The 23,587-nt window shown below is 45.1% G+C and overlaps 1 protein-coding gene and 1 non-coding gene across 4 annotated transcripts in view; both read left to right on the forward strand.

Annotated features, from left to right (window-relative positions):
- BLVRA (biliverdin reductase A) overlaps nt 1-4,245 on the forward strand; it is a 49,199-nt gene extending 44,954 nt beyond the window's left edge. For all 3 annotated transcript variants that reach the window (XM_070467085.1, XM_070467091.1, XM_020913577.2), the window contains one exon: nt 3,880-4,245. In XM_070467085.1, coding sequence (XP_070323186.1) covers nt 3,880-4,138 — 259 coding nt within the window. In that variant the 3' untranslated portion in view covers nt 4,139-4,245. The remainder of the gene's footprint in view (nt 1-3,879) is intronic.
- Nucleotides 4,246-22,667: 18,422 nt separating this feature from the next.
- LOC139036591 (U6 spliceosomal RNA) lies at nt 22,668-22,774 on the forward strand. The gene has a single exon (XR_011489409.1). It is a non-coding gene; the product is annotated as a U6 spliceosomal RNA (small nuclear RNA).
- The last annotated feature ends 813 nt before the right edge of the window (nt 22,775-23,587 follow it).

Raw genomic sequence — 23,587 nt, forward strand, 5'->3', positions numbered from 1 at the left:
TGTTGTAATGTTCCCCAAATACTGATTCTTTACTTTCCATACCAAGTCTTTTTTTTTTTTTTTTTCCATTTAAAAACGTTCAAGAGACTAAAATAGTACAAAGATGTTCAGGTTGAATATAAGGTCATACTGAGGTGTTGTCTGTTGGTTGCTCCATTGCTAAAGCCTCCATTTGATCCTGGTTTATTACACACCCTGATAATTCTTCCAGTTGGGTAGTAGTGATACTCTTTGATTCCCAGCATCTTCCATAAACAGCCTTCAGTCCATAAATGACAGAAAATGCAATGCCAGAAATAATCACTAAATGTTTGCAGATTTTACTTGAATATCCTTGATGTGTTGTTTTTCGAAACCAAGTCCTCTTGGTCCATTTGGGAAACCAACATCATGATGGGTCCCATCTGGTTCGAAATGCAGCTCTTTCGCCAGCAAACGCCCTTCAAGATAAAAAGCTTCATAACAAGTCTTTTTAAAACATTAGGAGCCTCTGCGAGTTGTTTGCAGACACAATTCCTCAAGTTAGAGCCGCCTTCCAACAACATAGTGAAACAGAGCAGAAACGCAGCAGGGGATGAGGAGGTGGGGAGGCATGGCCTCAAAAGGTCACAGTAAAGGCACCAGTGAGACCGGGATCGTTGCCTGAAGCCCTGTTGTACAAAGTGCTAGTATTTGCTGACGTTCACTGAGTTCTCGCCAATGTGCCAGGGCCTAGCGCTTTTACAAGAGTTTTCTCATATAATCTTTATACCAACTGTCTGGAATGGGCACTATTATGATCACCCAGGAATTACGATCACCCGAGGCTCAGAGAGGTTAAGAAACTCACCAAGGGCACACAGCTAATAAATGGTTATGTGAGAATCATGCTCAAGCAGCCTGTCTGCAGTCCCCCAATGATCACACCTTCTCCTCCACAATGCAGAGGGAAGGCATGAGAAAGGAATACCATTTAGAACACAGCAGGCCTTGTCTTTCCCTCATCCTTACCTATCAGTGAGGTAGGTATCGTTCGCTTCAGGCCCCAGATCATCCGGGAAAACCCAGTGCAACTCACTTCCAAGCCTGTGTTCTTTCCATTTTACTAGCAGTTTTCAAACTTTGTAAAAATAAGCATTCAAACACTTTTTCAACCCAGTCCTATATACAAGAGGTGCACATTTCCGTCCTCTTGTTGAAGCTGGTTGGTAGGACTGGGACCAGAGCCAGGTGCATCCCCCACCCTCTCGTCTTATCAGAACTTAGAAGAACAGTGTTAGAAATTGCCACCTCTGCTGTGCTTGAGACACATGCTGCCTAGAGGAATGTGGCTGTGGCTGTGGGCGTGCACCTTCCTATGGAAGGTGAGACGTAAGAAGCATTTTTGCAGGTAGTCAGAGCTTAGGCTGGTGAATGCAGATAATTGCAAGTGGAGGTTTCCAGAGAGGACCAGAGGAGCTGTCTGAGTCCAAGCTTGTGGTTTGGGTTGGGATGCCTGGAGCTAAGAGCTGTCCAAGCCCAGAACATGGGTGGACCCAGGGCTACCTTTAGCTCCACTCTAACTGACAGTAAAGTCCCAACAGCTGATGTCCTCGCTTAAATATGTGAACAGGGAGACTCCCCTGATTGTCCGTGGTGGAAGACTCCCCACTTCCAATGCAGGGGGCGGAGGTTCAAGCCCTGGTCAGGGAACTAAGATCCATATGCTGCATGGTGCAGCCAAAAATTATATATATATATATATACACACACACACACACATATGAACAGGAAACAGCATAACTAAGTTTTGAACAGATGGGACCACAAAAGGAGGAAGTTTCTCTGTCCACATCTCTCTTGATGTTTCCCTGTGTGTGTGGGTGTTGGCATGCTTCCCCCTTTATGTACTTCACATCTTTTTCTCTTAAACATTTTACCGACCCTCTAGTGTAGGTCTCGGTAAGCTGAGGGAGGGTTCCTTTACCCTGAGCTTCCTGCAGCCCTCAAAACAATCTTAAGTGATCGGTTTGGGCCCCTTTCTTGTAATCTCACACCTTATATGTTTTATTTTGGTTTTGTTTGTTTTTTGGCCATGCCACACAGCATGTAGAATTTTAGTTCCCTGAATTTCCCAACCAGGGGTTGAACCTGTGCCCCCTGCATTGGAAGTATAGAGTCTTAACCAAGCTGGGCCACCAGGGAAGTCCCCCCATACCTATATATTTAGCTTTATTATGTGCCATCCCTCTAGAGGCAGAGAACAAACAAAAGGTAGTTCCGCTTCGTCCATTAGCAACACTGGTCTAAACTGCCCATCCTGGGCCTGCCTGACTGCAGCCTGGGGGGAAGGGGGAAGGAATCTGAAGAATGGTAATAGGAGACAAGACCCTGGTGCCTGCTCAGGATTAAACCCTTTCCCAGTTCACATCACAGCCGTCCAACCAGATTGCCTTGTCCTTGACCCTGACTCAACCCTGTAGGAGAAGTAAGGACGGGAAGGAAAGAGAAGTAGCCAGAGCAAGTCCTCTTCAGACTTCCTGAAACTCTGTTCCCAGAAGAAGGAAGGAAAACTATTATGCATATATGTGTGAAGAGTTTGAATGCAGGCTATCCATATTAAATTGAAATTGGAAAGAGCTTGAATATTTGGCAATAATAGTAAATGAATTATATAATCAGTTGTCCATGATGTGCAGACAAAAGTAATCATCACAAGCAGTATCTGTAGGATGATATTTTTAAATAAACATAGTCAAAAATTAGTTATACCTTAGGGTTAATATGCCACATACATATAGACAAATCCTTCTTTTTTTGTTTTTTTTCATTTATTTTTATTAGTTGGAGGCTAATTACTTTACAATATTGTAGGGATTCATTGACATGAATCAGCCATGGATTTACAAGTATTCCCTTTCCCGAGCCCCCCTCCCATAGACAAATACTTGAAAGGACTGTCTCAAACTGAAGAGGTTTTTATTTAGGTGAAAGAACTATGGATTTTTTTCTTTTTCCATTGAAAAGTCTTTAAATCAATGCTGTATTGTTTTTAGAATAATTTTTAAAGCAGATTTTGTATTTTTGTTGTCATATTATTCAGTGAAGCTTCTTTAGATCAAAGGCCTAATTAGGCTTCTCTGTTTCTGATTAAGCAGGTAAAACAGTTATTATCTACTATAAAGACAGAAAAAATAAACCCAGAGAAAGGAGAAACTTTAGGGAAGTGGGGTCTGTTCCATTAGGACTGGAGATTTTTGTGAGTGCTGACCTTGGCCTTGACCTGGGGGGCACATGTGAAATGGAAGCAGATGCTTTGAGAGTAGGCAGGGAGTGTCTAGTCTTTTCTGGCATGTGCGGGGGATCACAGATCTCTTTGAAAATGGGATGGGAGCACTCTAAGAATTCTTTCCCGTAAAAATGCACATATACTTAGAAACAACAGTTTGCTCTAGAATCTCAGGTCTGCATCCTCAGGGCTCAGGGTTCAGCTCAGTTCAGTTCAGTCGCTCAGTCGTGTCTGACTCTTTGCGATCCCATGAATCGCAGCACGCCAGGCCTCCCTGTCCATCACCAACTCCCGGAGTTTACTCAAACTCATGCCCATCGAGTCGGTGATGGCCATCCAGCCATCTCATCCTCTGTCATCCCCTTCTCCTCCTGCCCCCAATCCCTCCAGGGCTCAGGGTAGAAAGTCCTAAATAATGAACTGATATTCACACCAAAATCATTGCACAGATTTCCCTTCCTGGTGGCAAAACTGAATAAAGGGACCATTGGTCAGTTGCCGACAGTTACCTCTGGAAGGCTGGTGGAGGTCGGGATGCAGCGGCTGCAGGAGAGACGGGCTCACGATGAGGATCACGCAGGGGGTGCTCAGGCCCCTCAGTGAGATTAATCCTGTGCCTCTTGCCTCCACAGCCCGCTGACCTGGACCGAAGAGAAAGCACCTGGCCTAAAGCGAAACAGACGTTTAAGCTTCCATTTCAGGTCTGGGTCCCTGGAGAATATGCCCAACGTAGGCATCAATAAGAATATTTTCCTGAAAGATCAGAATATATTTGTCCAGAAACTCCTGGGCCAGTTCTCGGAAGAGGAGCTGGCTGCCGAGAAGAAACGCATCCTACACTGCCTGTGGCTTGCAGGAGAGATCCAGAAACACTGCTGCTCGAAGCAGTGAGGCGAATGGGCAGTGCTGCTCTGCTCAGCAAAACCGGAGCCTGATCTTTACCGAGAGTTGGCCTTTATCTCTATTCTTACCATTAAATGTGTCTTGGGTAAACAGGATTTGCTTATTGTCACCAGCTATGTTGGGGCCTCCAGTGGGGGCCCCCGTGGGAGTGAAGGAAACAAACAGCCAACCTTGGTTGAGCGGCGCTAAATGCTTTAAGATGCCTGTTTCACTCACGCTTCCCAATGGCCCTGCCAGATGAGTGTGACCAGATATGTTTTCCTTAGTATCTTAGAAAACCTTATTTGAAGTCACCCAGATAGTAAACAGCAGAACCAGCCTTTAAACCCCACTCACACACTAAATCACCAAGAAACAGTGCCTTGAACCCTCTTCCCTGCCTTGGAAAAGTCTTAGTCACTCAGTCGTGTCTGACTCTTTGAGACCCCATAGACTGTAGCCCACCAGGCTCCTCTATTCATGGAATTTTCCAGGCAAGATAACTGGAGTGGGTTGCCATGCTCTCCTCCAGGGGATCTTCCTGACCCAGGGATTGAACCCAGCTCTCCCTCATTGCAGGCAGATTCTTTATCATATGAGCCACCAGGAAAGCCTTCTTTCCACCCATGCACCCCCCACCCCTGCCCTGCCAAACTGGATGGTCATGCCTAGTGCTGGGGATCCTAAAAATGAGTAAGATGTAACCATTGCCTTCAAAAACTCAATATCCAGAGGGAAACAGGTCACATAAACTGGTCATTGCAGGTGGTCCAGAGTGCTCCTGGCCATCTGGAGAAGGGTTCGGGGAAGATGTCCATACCAGGTCCTGATGATGAAGAGGTCAACCGTGTGAAGGTCAGAGGAGGGCAATGCTGGCTGGGAGCAGGGTGAACAGAAGGGAGTGAGGAGCAGCCTGGCCAGTGCCCTGGGGCACTGGTCTGAAAGTGAGAGTCCCAGGGAGGCAGATCTGATGGTGAGGGCCCTGTAGACCAGGTGAAGGGCTGGGGAGTTATTGGGCTGTGCAGAGGCACCAAAAGGTGTTACTTAAAGCAGGGGGGGCGAGGGTGTGCACAGTTAGGTTTCTGGTTTAGGTAGAGAACTAGGAAGGCTGCCTGGAGAGGAGAATGGAGACCCAGGAGGAGGTGGCCAGGGGAGCCACACGTGTTTGTAGCTGCAGCCCTTGGCTCCTCTGGACTCAGTCCAGTTCTGTCTGCTGACCTTGAGGCAGAGTGCAGTCCCAGGAAGCTGCTCTTTGGTTTCACTGGTGGCCCTGTTGCATCTTCTAAGCTGGTGTTAGAGTCTTGCTTCTGTCAATGTCTCTCTCGGTTTGTTCCTGCTCCCTACTTGCCTTTGTGAGATTTAACTATTTTGGAATCTGTGAGATGGAGGCAAACTCCATTTTCTACCTCTTTTTCTATCACTCCATCTCCTTAGTTGATAAAGCAGGCAAATAGATTAAATCTGAAAAAAAAAATCCTTTTTCTTTCATTTGCCACATGAAATAATTTGTAATAAACATTAGCCCACTGGTTCTCTTCTTTTATTATCCACATCAAATGTTGCTCAAGGCCAGGAAATATGGTATCTGTTTTTGTATGCTCAGCTGCATCTAGCATGAGGTAAGTGTTACAGATTCGATGACAAATACAGTGCTGTGGTCTCTCCCATTTGGGCTTCTTAACTTGACTGTTTCAAAATATTGGCCCTGTTTGATAGTGGAAGTAGGGTGGGTATCAAAGAAAACCAGAGCTGGACAGTAAAGTGGTATAAGCAGATTTTTTCAGGACAGTTGCAAAAGGGGAAGAGGGACCTCAGTATAGAACAGGACTCAATTCTGCACAGACCATGGGCAAGTGGGGATTTATAGCCATGAGCAGGTCAGTGGATGAAAAATCACTGAGAGGAAACATCAGGTGTGAGGGGGTTTTCAGCTACACTGACTTGAGATGATTCTTGCCAAAGGCAGGCTGGCAAGATCAGATATGAAGGGTGAGGGATGAGGAATCTGATCTGAGGGATGAGGGTTGAGGAATTTATTAGGATTCTTGCTAAAACTGGGCAATGGAAAGACAGATGGGGAAGCCAGAAGGTTGAGGTCTAGTTGAGCAGAGGGTTCAGAGCAGCCTGACTGAACCTGGTCCAGGAAACAGTCTTTGTCGTGGGGTATGTGATTATTAATCGATATTGATAACCACTCTACTCCAGCTTGTTTTGTGTTTGGTCAAGAGATTTGAAATGAAAACATTCATTAATTGTACTAACTGGAAGGAACTGCAGAGGGAGAAGGAAGAAGAGAGGAGAAAAAAGGCAAGAGAGAAGAGAGAGCAGCGGTCTCACTCTTCTGTTTGCAGCTGCCCTTGCCTTCTGGGGCATCTGGAACCATCCTGGTTTCCCACCCCACTGCGGCTGTTCCCCACTGACGCCCTTCCCAAATATTTTCTTCGAAGGCTGCACTCCACCCTCCAATCACAGCTCCTCACAGAAGAAGCCACAAGTAGAATCTGAAAAATAGGACAGGGACTTCCTTGGTGGCCCAGTGGCTAAGACTTCATGCTTCCAAGGCAGGGGGCCTGGGTTCGATCCCTGGTCAGGGAACTAGATCCCACATGCCATAATTAAAAGGTCTTGTGTGCCACAAGATCTGGCATAGCCAAATAAATATTTAAAAATATATAATAAAAGCTTGTGTAGGGAGAAGATTTTCTAAGCGAGAAGTCAGGGAAGGCTTCCCAAAAGAATATGCTGAAGCCTATGGAGGTTGAGAAGGACTCGCCGCAGGCACAGGCAAGCGAGGGAGGGCAGGGCATTCCAGGCAGAAGGAAAAACATGTACAAAACCTGTGTCCAGCCAGGCCTGAGGCCAGCCCTGCCCTGGATGGAATAGATTCAGGTATCTGAAGTTCTTTTTGTGAATTCCAAGTGTCTTTAACCCTAGCTTTTTTTTTTTTTTTAAGTTGTGGGATGAGAATGATCTACTAACATTGGAAAGTCTCTTTGGCTGACATTTAACAATATAAGCTATTGTTGACTAAGCAAGCAAGGTGCTGCAGGCCTGGTGCTAAGAGTTTTACCTCCCCCAGTTCACTTACTCTTGTCATTTCCACACAAGGACTTTTCATTCAACTTTTTTAAAACAAATGATGAAACAGACTCAGAATTTAAGCCACATGGCCAGGTTCCCTCATCTAAGTCAGCAGTGTACAGCCTGCAAGCCACATCTGGGGTTCACTGACTGTTTGCGTAAAGATTGATTGGAATACAGTCACATTGGTAGTGGGCACAGCTGCTTTCATGCTGCAACAACAGTTGAGTCATTGTGACAGTAGTTGTGTGACCCATGAAGCTGAAAAGCTTTGCCATCGGCCCTTTATGGCAAAGGTTAGCCGACCCCTGTTCTGGGTGAGAGAGCCAGTGTTGAGCTCTAGGTTCCTCTGGCTGCACTTTTCTGTTCAGTCCCCACGTACCCCATCATGTCAAGGTAGAAGGTGAGGTCACTGTCGTAAAGTCCAAACTACAGTCTGGAGATCACAGTGGGCAATTAGAATCCACCTCCCAAAGTTCACTGTAACTATTCCTGGTTCCAGTATGCATCCAAGATTCATTCATTTGTATTTAGCTGCGTTTGAGATGGCATTGTTGACTCAATGGACATGAACTTGGGCAGACTCCAGGGGATGGTGAGGGACAGGGAAGCCTGTTGTGCTGAACTCCACGGGGTCATGAAGAGTTGGACACTACCTGGTGACTGAACAATAACAACGTTTGAGAGATCTGCACTGTGTGAACACTGCTGGTTCCGGGCTCCAGGAAGACTGCAGTGATGAAGACTCGGCCTCTGGATGCTGACAGCTTACAAGGGAAGGGGTCACGCCAGCTTGAGAGTTTCGTGTCCTAGGACAGGCAGCCTGAAGTCAAGGGACCCCAGAGGAGGGAGTACTTGTGTGTGAGAATTCTGGGAGGAAGCAGCATTGGGGTTGAGCCCAATAATAAAGCAGGAGAACAAGGAACGTTAGAGGAAAGTTAGCCATGCAATTTGATAGCGCAGAAGAGCATGGTGGGAGACCAGGCCAAGAGGCAGGAAGGGGCTGAACCCGGAAGACTCCAGGGTGAGAGAAGGTAGATGCTCGGTAGAGTGGCAGAAGGCTGGCTGCAGCCCCAGGTACTTCACTAAAGGGAGCTGCAACCTTGATTTTAAAAAAAGTCAACATTGCTGGGGTTCTGTTTCCACATCTTAAGAGAAGGGATAGGAAACCAGATCATCTTCATTCCTTGCAGGAGGACTGTGAGCAGGAAAGTAACATGAGTCAAGCTGCATCTCAGGCTGATGAAACCTGAGGAGAAGGGGGTTGGGACCCATGTGTTCTCCCCAGGCAGGGGACTGAAAGAGGGTCTCTCGCCTGGGAGAGAAAGAAGCTTCCACATGATGACAGCTGAGTTACAGTAAAGAAACAGAAGCAATACACTGAACCATAACTGAAGTATCTTCCATAAAAAAGAAGTAAACCCCAAGAACTCTTTGCTGAATCTTGATCAACAGAACTAACCTTCACAGAAAGGTAATTTGGGACATTTCTATGGAGATTAGAGGGGCCTCTGAAAGAATGAGAACATCACCGACTCGATGGACATGAGTTTGAGCAAGCTCCAGGAGTTGGTGATGGATAAGGAAGCCTGGTGTGTTGCAGTTCCGTAGGGTTGCAAAGAGTCAGACACGACTGAGCGACTGAACTGAACAAGAAACTGGAGATCAGATGTCAGAGACTGCAACTTGGGCCCAGGAATTAAAGGCCTTTTTTCTTTATCTGAGGATCTAGAAAGTTTAGGCTCAGCATGAAGTAGGAGGGAAACAGGCAAGAAGGCAGAGTCGCCGAGAAGAGGGCACAGCTACAGAAAAGCATGTCAGAAAGTGTGTTCACTGCCTAATCCTTGTACCTCCTTCCTGAACCTATGGCAGATTTCTTCACGTGGATAAAAGGCTCCCATGGCAGCGGCCACCTGTACCCTGTATGGGAACTGCAGCCAGTCAAGAACCCTCTTTAATGGTACTTTTCTTTTGCGAAGTGGTCAGTCCATATCTCATTCTTTCCACTTGGGGGCGCGAGAGACTTATCCAACCAACGCTAACCCACCTCGAGTCTGCAGCCTGCCTAGCTAGCCTTGTTATTGTGTTGCCCTAGGGTGGAGGACATGTTTTCAGCAGCTCACAGAGCAAGGGAGGATGTTACAGGTGTTGAAGATCTCCAGGGACTTTGGACTCCTGTTCACATCAGGGAACTCAACTCAGATTTCCAGGAGAAACTAAAACTTACAACTGAGATGCTTGCCTGGATTACAGAGTGGGTAACCTCATCCTTGAAAAAGGGGAGTACAAAACAGTTCTATGAAGAAGCTATAGTTTCAAAGGAAGGACCAGGCTGAGCTGAGCTGAAAGCCCAGGGGGAGCAAAGGAATACATGTGCTGTCCTCACCATAAAAGTGCCTTCAGAAGGAGGCTGTCAGGGTTGGAGGGAGGGGACGGGTTTGTCAGCCACTCAAGAGCAGACTTCTTGGGCTAGCTACTTTGGATGTGGGAGAAGCTGGAATCCATCACAAGTAATTAACAAAACGCTTGGCAAGGAGGGGGGATGGGTAGGTGGCCTAGTGAGAGAAGGATGCGCAGGAAGAGAGAGGCAGGGAAGGCTGGCTTCGCTTCAGCTTGACAGTTGGGGAAAAAAAGAGAAAGCCATGGGACTCCAATGGCGAAATCTGCATTTACAGAAAGACAGTGCTGAACCCACTCTCTGCTTTTCTGTGTCCCAGGGAGAGAGGCGGGGAAGGAACACTGCAGGGCAGTCCCGCTTGGCAGGCCTTCTGCCTTGTGCACGTGTACTCGGTCATGTCCAGCTCTTTGCAACCTCATGGACTGTAGCCCGCCAGGCTCCTCTGTCCATGGAATTCTCCAGGCAAGAACACTGGAGTGGGAAGTGGTGCTCATATTTAAATAGCTTGTCAAAATATTGAAATCGATGTGACATCCGTGCAGGCTGAGAAGGATGAGTTGGTTTTTAAGTTCCAGAAATCAAAAGTATAAGCAGTTACCTGATGAAAAACTTCCCTTCATTCCTGTCTGCATCTACCCATTTTCTCCCATCTGCTGTCATGAAGGTGACAGATGTTGAAATGAGCCCCTGTCATTTTAACCACCTAAAAGTGTATGGTTCCATGGGATGAAGTACATTTGCATTGTTATGCAACCATCACCTGTATCCAGGTCCAAACCATCCGAAAAAGTGACTCTGCCCATTAAGGAGTCAGGCCCCAGTCCTCCCTTCCCTGTTTCCTGGCGTTGCGCTGCACTCCAGAGGCCTGCCAGCCTCATAACTGCCCAACCACAAGACTGAAGAAAGAGCCCAGAGACAGCAACAGACCTCAGTGCCTTAGGGGACAGGGGACCCCACTCATCTGAAGCAAAGGGTCCTAAAGGAACTCCCCATCATGCACAGCCAGTGGCGGGTCAGACATGGCAATAATTTTCACTACTTGGAGGAGGCAGCCGTTTATAGGGGGAATGGACATCAGGTTGGCTCATCAGTTACCATGGAAACCATCGGCTGGGGCAAGGGGCAAGCACATAAAAGTTACTGATTACGCCCTATAATTAGGAGGATTGGATAGTCTTGCGAGTGAAGTTGGGCCTGGTCAATCAGGGAGTGTACAGGGAGCAAGAGAACAGCCATCTTGAGTGACTTGACCACACACTCCACCACTATACACTTTGCCTGACCCTTACAGTCTTGGCCCATCCCTCTCCCGTAATATCTCTGAGGTCAGGTAGGCAGAGGGTCACTGCAACCAAATACCAAAATGCAATACAACAGCAGCTAGAGAGTATCAAGAGAAAGAGACCTAGTATGCTAAAAATGTTAATAGTGATTCGCGAAGATGTGAGCAAACTTTGGAAGCAGGCGCTTATCGGGTCAATTTTGCACGGAAGTCCAGAGGAGGATGACAACAGCATCTCACTATCGACCCAGCAATGAGACCCAGTTCACAGCAAGGTCACCCCTCTCACCCAGTCTGCAAACAGATCCCTCTGCTCAGACTAGGGATGAGATGTAAGACATTTAATAGGCACAGTACAGAGGAGATCATGACCATTAAGCAAAATACAAGCAGTGACAGCATCCTGAGATAACACCACCCTGCCTGTGGCTTTTGTCCCAGCCTGCAATACCACACTGTCCACCCATCCCCAGTCCCTATAGCTAGTGCTGAACGCAGGACAGCTGGGATAACCACAGATGACAAGGGTGATGTAAGAGTGTTCAGGTAGGGCCGGCTAGAAGACAGGTGAGATCTGTAAGCCCCTTGTGAGTCCTATTCCCTACCAGGCAGCAAACCCAAATCATGGGGGACTTACCTGTCAGTTCCAGGCCATTTCACAAGGTGTTCCCCTGGGGGTAGGTCCTGTGGCCAAGGCAAAAGCAAGGTACTCTCCTGATCCATGATTGGCAATGGTCCTTCTGTGGGCAACAGTTGAACTTGGATGGTGTTGACTCGTTGCCTCTGGGTAATCATGGCCGAGCCACAGGGACAACTGTTCCTAGAGTGTTCGAGATCGTAGTGTTAGCCACTCAGTCATGTCCAAATCTTTGTGACCCCATGGACTGTAGCTCACCAGGCTTCTCTGTCCATGGAATTCTCCAGGCAAGAATACTGAGAGGTAGGTAGCCATTCTCCTCTCCAGGGGATATTCCCAACCCAGGGTCAAACCTGGGTCTCCTGCATTACAGGCAGAGTCTTTATTGTCTAAGCCACCCTTGAGTTAGCCTCCTCAGCCACACGTTGAAAGCGGGTTTTGTTCTCTATTAAATAGTCTATTCATCCTTTCATTAGCCTGGCAGCAGTGGGGTCATAAGGCAGGTGGAAATACCAGCAAAAATTATTTTTATCAACACATTCCTGAGCTTCATGGTCAGAAAACTGGGTTCCTTGGTCACTATTGATGTCCACAGGGGTCCTGTACATCACACACAGCTGTTCTAGACTCCAAACTTTTGCTTTTTGCATTGTGCGGTCTTGTGTAGACCTTCTGTAATGTCTTGCACCTGTTGTAAGGCATTGTAGACGCATATAGCTGGCCCATCCTGTCATATCATTGCCCTGCCCCCTTCCATAGCTGGGACCAGAAGTCAAAGAATACTCTTATTATTTTGCTGTTGCCTCAGGCCCCAAACAAACCCTTCTGGGTGACTGGCCATGTCCAGTTCACAATCCTGTCCCTGAGTTAATATCCCTAAAGCATGTGTCTGTAATTGCTTAGGGGTGGTGGGTCAGGGGTAGGCTTGTCTTACCCAAACAGAGAACACCCAAGTAGCTGATAGATAATCCAGATCCTGGTGTTTTGTCCGTATCCACCAGCCATCCCAGGCAGTCAGAAGATCCATGAGCTGAGGGCTGTTACTTTTAGGCTGGAAAGAGACTTAGACTTACAGGTCTCACATGTTAGTGGATGGTCACCTCAGGATTTCCCCCACAGTCCTCTGTTTCCCATCCTTATTTACCAACATCTTGGCACTCACGGGGGTTTCCTTAGCTTCCTGGCTGGTTGCACCCTGCAGGCCTGCAAGTCTTGTATTGGCCTAACCTCAAGACCATAGCAAGAGCCCAGGAACAAGTGACAGAGACATCAACAGCTTACTGTACAGGGGGTCTTACATGACCAAATCAAAGTGTCCTGGAGCGATATCCCACCATGTGCAGCAGACGACGGGAAGGACACGGCAGCCATCTTTGCTACTCGGGAGAGGCTGCCATATATAGGGGAATTGATGTCAGGTTGGTTTATCAGTTACCAGGGAAACCAGGGCCAGGCAGGGGGCAAGCACATAGGCAGTTACTAATTAAGCCCTATAATTAAGAGGATTGTATAGTCCTGTGAGTGCAGCAGGGCCCAGTCAAGCAGGGGATGTACAGGGAGCAAGAAAATAGCCATTTTCAGTGGCCTGAACCTTATACCTGGCAACCACTAATCTCCTTTCTTTCTCTATGGATTTGCCTACTCTTCAGTTCAGTTCAGTTCAGTCGCTCAGTCGTATCCAACTCTTTGCGACCCCAAGGAATGCAGCACGCCAGGCCTCCCTGTCCATTACCGACTCATGGAGCTTACTCAAACTCATGTCCATCCAGTCAGTGATGCTATCCAACCATCTCCTCCTCTGTTGTCCCCTTTTCCTCCCACCTTCAATCTTTCCCAGCATCAGGGTCTTTTCCAACGGATCAGTTCTTCACATCAGTCAGTTTAGATGCTCAGTCGTGTCTGACTCTTTGCCACCCCATGAACCACAGCACACCAGGCCTCCCTGTCCATCACCAACTCCCGGAGTCCACCCAAACCCATGTCCATTGAGTTGATAATGCCATCCAACCATCTCATCCTCTGGCATCCCCTTCTTCTCCTGCCCTCAATCTTTCCCAGCATCGGGGTCTTTTCCAATGAGTCAGATCTTCACATCAGGTGGCCAAAGTATTGGAGTTTCAGCTTCAACATCAGTCCTTCCAATGAACACCCAGGACTGATTTCCTTTAGGATGGACTGGTTGGATCTCCTTGCAGTCCAAGGGACTCTCAAGAGTCTTCTCCAACACCACAGTTCAAAAGCATCAATTCTTCGGCACTCAGCTTTCTTTATAGTCCAACTCTCATATCCATACATGATCACTGGAAAAACCATAGCCTTGACTAGATGGACCTTTGTTGGCAAAGTAATGTCTCTGCTTTTTAATATGCTATCTAGTTTGGTCATAACTTTCCTTCCAAGGAGTAAGCGTCTTTTAATTTCATGGCTGCAATCACCATCTGCAGTGATTTTGGAGCCCCCCAAAATAGTCAGCCACTGTTTTCACTATTTCCGTATCTATTTCCCATGAAGTGATGGGACCAGATGCCATGATCTTAGTTTTCTGAATGTTGAGCTTTAAGCCAATTTTTTTCACTCTCCTCTTTAATCAAGAGGCTCTTTAGTTCTTCACTTTCTGCCATAAGGGTGGTGTTATCTGCATATCTGAGGTTATTGATATTTCTCCCGGTAATCTTGATTCCAGCTTGTGCTTCATTCAGCTCAGCATTTCGCATGATGTACTCTGCATATAAGTTAAATAAGTAGGGTGACATTATACAGCCTTGACATACTCCTTTCCCAATTTGGAATCAGTCCATTGTTCCATGTCCAGTTCTAACTGTTGCTTCTTGACCTGCATACAGATTTCTTAGGAGGCAGGTCAGGTGGTCTGGCATTCCCATCTCTTTCAGGATTTTCCACAGTTTGTTGTGATCCATACAGTCAAAGGTTTTGGTGTAATCAATAAAGCAGAAATAGATGGTTTTTCTGGAACTCTCTTGCTTTTTCAATGATCCAATGGATGTTGGCAATCCTTACCTCTGGTTCCTGTGCCTTTTCTAAATCCAGCTTGAACATCTGGTAGTTCATGGTTCTTAATATTGCATATAAATTAACATATTATAAGCATATAAGTTAACATTGCATATAACTTACATGCAATATAAGCATATAAGTTAACATTGCCTACTCTTAACATTGCATATAAATGGAATCATACAATGTGTGGCCTATTGTGGGGCTTCCCTGGTAGCTCAGCTGGTAAAGAATCCGCCTGCAATGTGGGAGACCTGGGTTTGATCCCTGGGTTGGGAAAATTCCCTGGAGGAGGGCATAGCAACTCACTTCTGTATTCTTGCCTGGAAAATCCCCATGGACAGAGCCAGCTGGTGGGCTACAGTCCATGGGATCGCAGAGAGTCGGACATGACTGAGCAACTAAGCACAGCACAGCATGGTCAGTTGTGCCAGGCTTCTTTCACTTGGCATAATGTTTAAATTAGTGTCTTCTGTGTCCAACCACAGTCAAACAAAAATGAATTCTGCCACATGTTATTCTGTCCCTTTAAAAAATACACAGAAATGGTAGCATATTATTTCCACTGGGAAATTACTGTTGGGTTCTTTGTGACAGTGGCTGGTTCTCCTACTTCAGAATCCTGTGGTGGCTTTGTGTTTTCAGAATGGCAAGGACTTTCATCTAAAGATTCTAAGCATCTTTGTTGAATCAGCCCTTGGCTGCTTGCTCAGAGCACCCTGCCCTCTCTCTGATTGGGTCAGACTGCTGGGATTGATTATCCCACTGCCCAATAAGGCAGTAAAACTGCAGCCCAACCCCGCCCCCTACCTCAAGGTGTGTCATTGAGGCTCCTACACACCTGGCCTGACCTTCCAAGACTCAAACAATAGTGGGAAAACACTTGGATTGATTCCTCTGTTGAAAGAATGGTTACTTTAGAGTGGTAGGAAATTCCAAGTGAAGAAACAGTTTGGGGGGCTCTGACTCACATTTCCTTGGCTACAGTTTCTGGATTTCAACATGTTTGATAGACTAATTTCACTGATCTTTAAAACACCCAGCAGGTGTGGGGAGAGACAGTCACTCCTAGTTCTGGATAGAGGCCAGAGAGAGGAGGAGTTTGAGACATCAGAAGTGAATTTGGAGGGGGGCTTTTTTAAAACCCAGGATGAGTATCGTCAGAATCATTATCAAATAGCAGGCATCTCCTAGGCAACTAGTAACCTTGGACTTAGGAAATCTGGGTCTATGGAAGAACAATGAAGGAGTGACAAATCCAAGACGTGTTTCTTCAATGCACAAGTGACTGGATGAACAGGTTCATAATGGGGTGTGCAGACTAGCTAGCAAGATGGAAAACACAGAACATAAATAAAAATAATATGATTGTATTTTCTCAATGATGATTAATTGGTATTGCCAAGATGTTTTTGTAGGAGTGTCAGAGGAAGGGTTGTATTTATAAAGGGTGGTTAACTTTGAAGCCCAAGATTTGGATCTAGCATTTGCAGGGACCTCTAGCTTATCCATTTTGTGGAAGGTGGTCCTTTAAGGAAAGGAATATAGAAATTAGGTGTGTAAGTGAATATTTATTTAAAACAATAAAAGGACCCACAAACTACAAATTTCTGGATTCATGATTATTCAAATGTATTCCCTATTGATTGAATCCCATAGAACATATAGGTTCTCTCCCCTCATATAAAAATAATTATTTAATTTTGGCTGTGCTGGGTCTTTGTTGCTGCATGGGCTTTCTCTAATTGTGGAACACAAGCTCTGGGCTGTGAGGGCTTCAGTAGTTGCGGTACATGGGCTCAGTAGTTGCAGACCCTAGGATCTAGGGCACCATCTCAATAGTCGTGGTGCACGGGCTTAGTGGCTCCGAGGCATGTGGGATCTTCCTGGTCCAGGGATCGAACCTGTGTCTCCTGCACTGGCAGATGGATTCTTTACTACCGATCCACCAGGGAAGCCCCCTCCCCTCATTTTTATTCTTTATCTTTGTTCTGGTATAACTCTTTATTTCAAAATTCCTTTCTTCTAGGTCATTTATTCTATCTTCCCTCTGCTTTACTACAGATGCTATTTACTACAGAATGCTATTTCATTCTTCAACTCATTCACTGAATTCTTCAGCTCCAGAATTTTTGTTTGGCCCATTTTTATATTTTCAATGTCTTTCATAAGTAACTCATTTTGTTCATGGATCTTTTCCCTAGTATCATTGAGCTTTTTTTTTTTTTTTTTTTGGCTGTGCTGGGTCTGTTGCTTTGGCACACGCTTTCTCTGTTTCAGCGAGCAAGGGCTACCCCTCACTGCAATGTGTGGGCTTCTCATTGTGGTGGCTTCTCCTGTGGAGCACAGACTAGGCACATGGGCTTCAGTAGTTGCGGCTTGTGGGCTCTAGAGTGCAAGCTCAGTAGTTGTGGCATATAGGCTTAGTTGCTCCGCAGCATGTAGAATCTTCCTGGACCAGGGATCAAACTCATGTTCCCTGCATTGGCAGGTGGGTTCCCATCCACTGCACCACCAGGGAAGTCCTACTGAGCTGTTTTAATTCTTTTTGTAGCTTACTGAATTTCTTCAGTACCACTATTTTGAATTCTTTATCAGATAGATTGCAGTGTGCTGGGACTTTGGGCTCAATTCTTGGAGAATTGTTGATACATTTTGGTGATGGCGTATTTCCTCGACTTTTAAAGTTCTTTGCGTTTCTGTATTGCTGCTTTAGCGTTTGAAGTCTCTTTACTGGTTATGTTTGATGAGGTACTGTTCTTCGGTGTTGCTTCTCCAGGGATCCCAGGTTTCTAAGGAGTAGACTTGCTCCACTCTAGTCCTCTCCTGGGGTAGAATTCTTAGCTCTGTTTCCTCTTGTTCTCATAACTCAGCATGCTGGCTGCAGGAAACCTCTCTTTTATCTTCCAGAAGGTGGCACTGTAGCCTCAGTTTCTTTGATTCTCACTTGTCCGTGGACCCTGGTCCATCTTTCTGAGAGTATTCAGATTACCTAACCTATTCTCACTGCCACACTTGGGAGCACACGGGAGGAGCTGGCTGCAGGGTTGAGGGCAGGGACTAGGGGGAGAGATGTGTGGGTTTAGCAGTTGGAGCTTTGAGACGCCAGCGGGGCCAGGGGGAGATCTTCCAATGGATACTCCCCAGAGGCTTGTGGGTGGTCCTAGTGAAGTCCTGAAGCAGCCAGCAGGACCTGCACATGTTTAAAGCCCACAGATGTTACCACGTGCTTCCCTTCTTCTCCCTTCCCCATCATGGAGGTCCCGCCTCAGAAAATCCAGTGCTGCTGGAGAGAAATAAGGTCCTCCAAGCATAACCTGCCCAGCAGGAGGAGCCAGGCAGGCACTCACTGTTTTCACTTTACCTGTCCTCCATCAAGAGGCTGCTTTCAAACTACTCTGCCTAAGACATTGCTGCTGCTGCTGCGGCTGCGGGAAGCCCAGCCTGTTACATCTTTGCCGTAGGGAAGGAGGCTTCCTTGGCAAGTGCTACCCTTTCCTCTGCATCCAAACTCTACCTCATGCTGATGGCATGACACAGTTCTCCCCTTACGCAGACTTTTTTTAGTTGCTCAGTCATGTCTGACTTTTTGCGACCCCAAGGACTGAAGCCCACCAGGCTTCTCTGTCCATGGAATTCTCCAGGCAAGAATACTGGAGTGGGTTGCCATTCCTTTCTCCAGGGATCTTCCCAACACAGGGATCAAAGCTGGGTCTCCTGCCTTGCAGGCGGATTCTTTACCGACTGAGCCACCCTGGCCCTCCTCAAATTCTTTATTGCTCATGAGTAACCACCTAGTTCTGTACTAACCAGCTCCCTCCCCTCTTACCCAATCCCAGGGCATAGGGGTAGGGGTGGCTTGCCAACTCCTTGGATTCCATGACTGAGATCTGATATGTAAGAACTTCCTGTATATCCAGGTACATTGTGATGTGCAGAGGCACTTCTGTTTGGTTAAGGATATCCAAATAGTTGTTAATTAAAAGGGAGAGAAAAAAGAGATGCTCCACACCACCTAGAACACTTGTAATAAAAACCTCTCTGAGAACTGCTTGCTTGCAGCATTGAGAACAGTGTTATATGAGAGAATGGAGCTTATAACCTTTCTCCAATGCATAGAGAGATGAGTTTAAGAACAATTATAATAATACAGATGTTTCTAAAACTGAAATTTGCTTGCTGAGTTGAGAACAGTTTCTATCAGTGAGTGGCAGTTCTAGGCATCAACAGTGCATATACAGATGTGTTTAAATACACTTGTCTTAAAGCAATTTTTCAGAACACTAACACTTGCTGCATTGAGAACAGCGTTATATCAGTGAATGGAGGTTATGCCCATTCTGCACTGCATGTACAGAAATCTTTGGGAATGCTTATAATAAAGATTTTTCTAAGAAACTACTTGCTGCTGCATTGAGTACAGAGTTATATGTGATAATGGAACAGGTTTTGCGATGCATGTGAAGTGCTAAGAATACCTGTAATACAGATGTTCCTAAGTACATTTTTTTCTGGCTGCTTTGACCACAGATTTGTAACAGTAAATGGAAGTGGCGCACATTTCTCAATGCATTGAGAGAAGTATTTGAGAACATTTGCAAAAAAAAAAAAAAAGATGTTTCTCAAGAACGGTACTGGCTTTCTTTATTGAGAACAGTGTACACTGGTGAATGGGAGTGGGAACTATCTACAAGGCATGAAGAGGTGTGTTTAAGAACATTTATACCACTATGGAGAACAGTATTGAGGTTCCTTTGAAAACTAAAAACAGAACTATTATATGAACCAGTAATACCACTCCTGGGCATATATCCAGAGAAAACCATAATTCGAAAATATATATGTGCCCTATTTGTTCACAGTAGCACTATTTACAATAGCCAAAACATGGAAGCAACCTACGTATCCATCAACAGATGAATAAAGATGTGGTACATATATACAGTGGAACATTACTCAGCCATAAGAATGAAATAATGCCATTTGCAACCACATGATGGACCTAGAGATTATCATACTAAGTGAAGTAAGCCAGACAAAAACAAATATTGTATGATAACACATATGTAGAATCTAAAAAAATTATGCAAATGAAACTTACATATAAAACAGAAATAGATCCACTCATAGTCATAGAAAACAAACTTGTCATTACCAAAGTAGGGGCAGAGATAAATTAGGAGTTGAGGGTTAACATTCATACACACACTGCATATACAAAACGGATAAACAAGGACTTACTGCAGAGCACAGGGAGCTACACTCAGTATTTTGTAATAACCTATAAGGGAAAACAAGCTGGAAAAAATAGATGTATATGTATGTATGAGTGAATCCCTTTGTTGTACACCTGAAGCATACAACATTATAAATCAACTATACTTCAATTTTTAAAGAAGCATCTAAGGCAATAATAGCTATCCAAAAAAAAAAAAAAAGGAACACTTGTAATAAAGATGTTTCTAAGAGTGCTACTTGCGGCTACATTGAGAACAGTGTTAAAACAGTGAATGGTAGTGATACCCATGTGGCAATGCATGTAGAAAAATTTAAAAGCATATTTGTAATAAAGCTGTGTCTGGTAACAATCCTTATTTGCTGTGTTGAGAACAGTATTATATCATTTAATGGAATTTATACCTATTCAGAAAATCATGTAAAAAATATTTAATAGCTATAATAAAGTAAATAGGTGTTACTGTAAATGCTATTTGCTGGCTGCATAGAGAACTGTATTATGTATCAGTGAATGGAAGACGCACCCACGCTGCAGCACATGTTGAGAAGTGAAAGAATACTAATGAGAAGACATTTCTAAAAATGCTACCTGATGCTGTATTGAAAACATTGTTTATACGAAAGAAAGGACCTGTCGCCCATTCTGCAATTCATTTAGAGGAGTGTTTAAGGCCAATTGTAATAAAAACAATTTCTAGAAACACTTGTTTGCTGTGTTTAGAACAGTTTTATATCAGTCAAAGGAGGTTATACCAGTTCTATAAAGCATGTACAAAAGTGTTTTAAACACTCTAATAAGATCATTTCTGAAACACCACTTATTAACACATTCTGTGTGGAGAAAAGTAATCTATCCATGGAAGGAGGGGCACTCCTTTTGCAAGGCATGTAGAGAGGTTTTGAGAACCCTTGTAATAAAGGTGTTTCTAAGGATGCTACTTGCTTGCCAAGTTAACAGTGTTTCCTGGGTGAATGGAAATGGCACCATTTCTGCAATGCATGTCAAGAAGTGTTTAAAACTACATGAAATAAAGATATGTCTAAAAGCAATACTTGGTAGGCGACTTGAGAGCAATATTACATCAGTGATTGACATTATGCCCATTCATTAAGGCATGGATGGAATTAAGAACAATTTTGGAAAGATTGTTCTAAGCACACAATTTGCTTTCTGCATTGGCAAAAGTCATATCAGGAAGTGAATGTTATAAAAAAGAATGTATATATGTATATAAGTGAATCACTTCTATACAGCAGAAATTAGTACAACACTGTAAGTCAACTATACTTCAATTTTTTTAAATAAAATAATTAATTACAACTAAAAAAAGAAAACAAATGTTACACACATTCCACACTGTATGAGTAGAACTTTTTAGGGACACTTGTCATAAAGATGTTTCCAGGAACACTACTTCATGCTGTATTGAAAACAGTGCACTGCCGATGAAAAGACATTGTACGCACTCTCAAACGCAGTCCAGGAGTCTTTCTGAACACCAGTTAAAAAGATGTTTCTAAGAATCCTACTTGCATGCTGCCTTACAACACTGTTTTATCAGTACATCAACTTAAAGAAAAAATACACAACATAAGAGTTGTGAGTTTAAGGGAATTCCCTGGCAGTCCAGTGGTTAAAACTCTGCAATTCCAATTCAAAGGGTACAAGTTCGATCCCTGGTCAGAGAAGTAAGATCCCACATGCTGTGCTGCCAAGAAAAAAAAAAAAAGAGTTGTGAATTTAAGTTTTATTCAGGGAACTTACTGAGGATGATAGCCCAGGAGACAGCCTCCCAGTAGTTCTGGGGGAACTGCTCTGAAGAGCTATGGAAAGAAGCTAGTTTATATGTGATTTTTGGCTATGGGACACTTAGAGTCTAATATGTGTGTGCATGTTAAGATGCTTCAGTCATGTCTGACTCTTTGCGACCCTATGGACTATAGCCCGCCAGGCTCTTCTGTCCATGGGGTTTTCCAGGGAAGAATACCGGAGTGGGTTCCCATGCCCTCCTCCAGGGGATCTTCCTGACCCAGGGATTGAACCCCCGTCTCTTACGTCTCCTGCATTGGCAGGTGGGTTCTACCACTAGTGCCACCTGGGAAGCAGAGTCTAGCACACATCTTGCTAAAAGATGACTGCTAGTCACAAAGAACAGACATCTCAAGTGAATGATTTTAGTGCTTTTCTATGTATGGCAAGATGCAAAAATCTGGGTTCCTTAAAATTCTTCCTGAGATCTAATTATCTAAGAGACCTGCTTGCCCAAAGCACAGAGAAGCTGGCAATGGTCTTAATTTTCTCTTGGAGTGCACTGTCAGCCAGCAACTGCAGCCAGTTATAATTAATCCTAATAGAATTGAGTGGTTAGTGAAAACACTCTGTGATTTTCCAAGTGAATGGAAGTGGCACCCATCTGCAATGCATTTAGAGAAATGTTTAAAGACACTTGTTACAAAGATGCTCCAGAGAACTATTTATTTCCTGCATTAAGAACACTGTTATATCATTGACTGGAAGTTATAACCATCTGTAATTCATGTAGAGAAGTGTTTAAGAAAACTTGTAATCTAGCTCTTTCTAAGAATACTACTTACTGCTGCAATGAGAAAAGTGATAGTCATTTAATGAAAGTTTTACTCATTCTGCAAAGAATGTACAGACCTGTTTCAGTTCAGTTCAGTTCAGTTGCTCAGTCATGTCCAACTCTTTGCAACCCCATGAACCGCAGCATGCCAGGCCTTCCTGCCCATCACCAACTCCCAGAGTTTACCCAAACTCATGCCCATTGAGTCGGTGATGCCATCTAACCATCTCATCCTCTGTCGTCCCCTTCTCCTTCTGCCTTCAATCTTTCCCAATTAAGAACACATAATAGACATGTTTCTAGTGCTCGCCTCAGCAGCACATATACTAAAACTGGAACGATACAGAGAAGATTAGCATGGCCCCTGTGCAAGGATGATACGTAAAGTCGTGAAGCGTTCCATATATTTAAAGTTGATACAGCCACTATGAAAGATGCTATGGAGATTCCTTTAAAAACTAGGAATAAAACCACCATATGACCCACCAATCCCACTCCTAGGCATATACCCTGAGGAAACAAAACTGAAAAAGACTCATGTATCCCATTGTTCACTGCAGCACTGTTTACAATAGCCAGAACATGGCAGCTGCGCGGCGCTGGAGCAAGCAGCCATGAGGAGATACCCTACATCCAAGGTCAGAAGCAGTGACTGTGCTTTGCTGGAGCAAGCAGCTGTGAGGAGAGAACCCACGTTCAAAGTCAGGAGCGGTGGCCGGGCTTTGCTGGAGCAGCTGTGAGGAGATACCGCACGACCAAGGTCAGAGAAACCCCAGTAAGACGGTGGCGCTGGAGCAGCTGTGAGGACATACCCCACACCCAAGGGCAAAGGAGAAGCCCCAGCAAGACGGCAGGAGGGGCAAATTTGTGTTTAGAATCAAACCCCATTCCCGCCAGAGACACTCAGAGGGCTCAAACAAACCTGTGTGCACCAGGACTCAGGGACCCCACAGAGACTGAGACAGAACTCTGTTTGAGCGTCTCCTGTGGAGGTACGGGTCAGCAGTGGACTGCCTCAGGGACAGGGGCTCTGGGTGCAGTAGACCTGGGTTTGGCATAAGCCCTCTTGGAGGAAGTCACCATTAACCCCACCATAGAGCTACCAGAACTTACACAGGACTGGGAAATAGACTCTTGGAGGGTACAACAGAACCTTGTGCACCAGGACCCAGGAGAAAGGAGCAGGGACCCCAAAAGACACTGACCCAGACTTGCCCGTGAG

This window comes from Odocoileus virginianus, chromosome 1, assembly GCF_023699985.2.
Source record: "Odocoileus virginianus isolate 20LAN1187 ecotype Illinois chromosome 1, Ovbor_1.2, whole genome shotgun sequence".
Taxonomy (NCBI): Eukaryota; Metazoa; Chordata; class Mammalia; order Artiodactyla; family Cervidae; genus Odocoileus; species Odocoileus virginianus.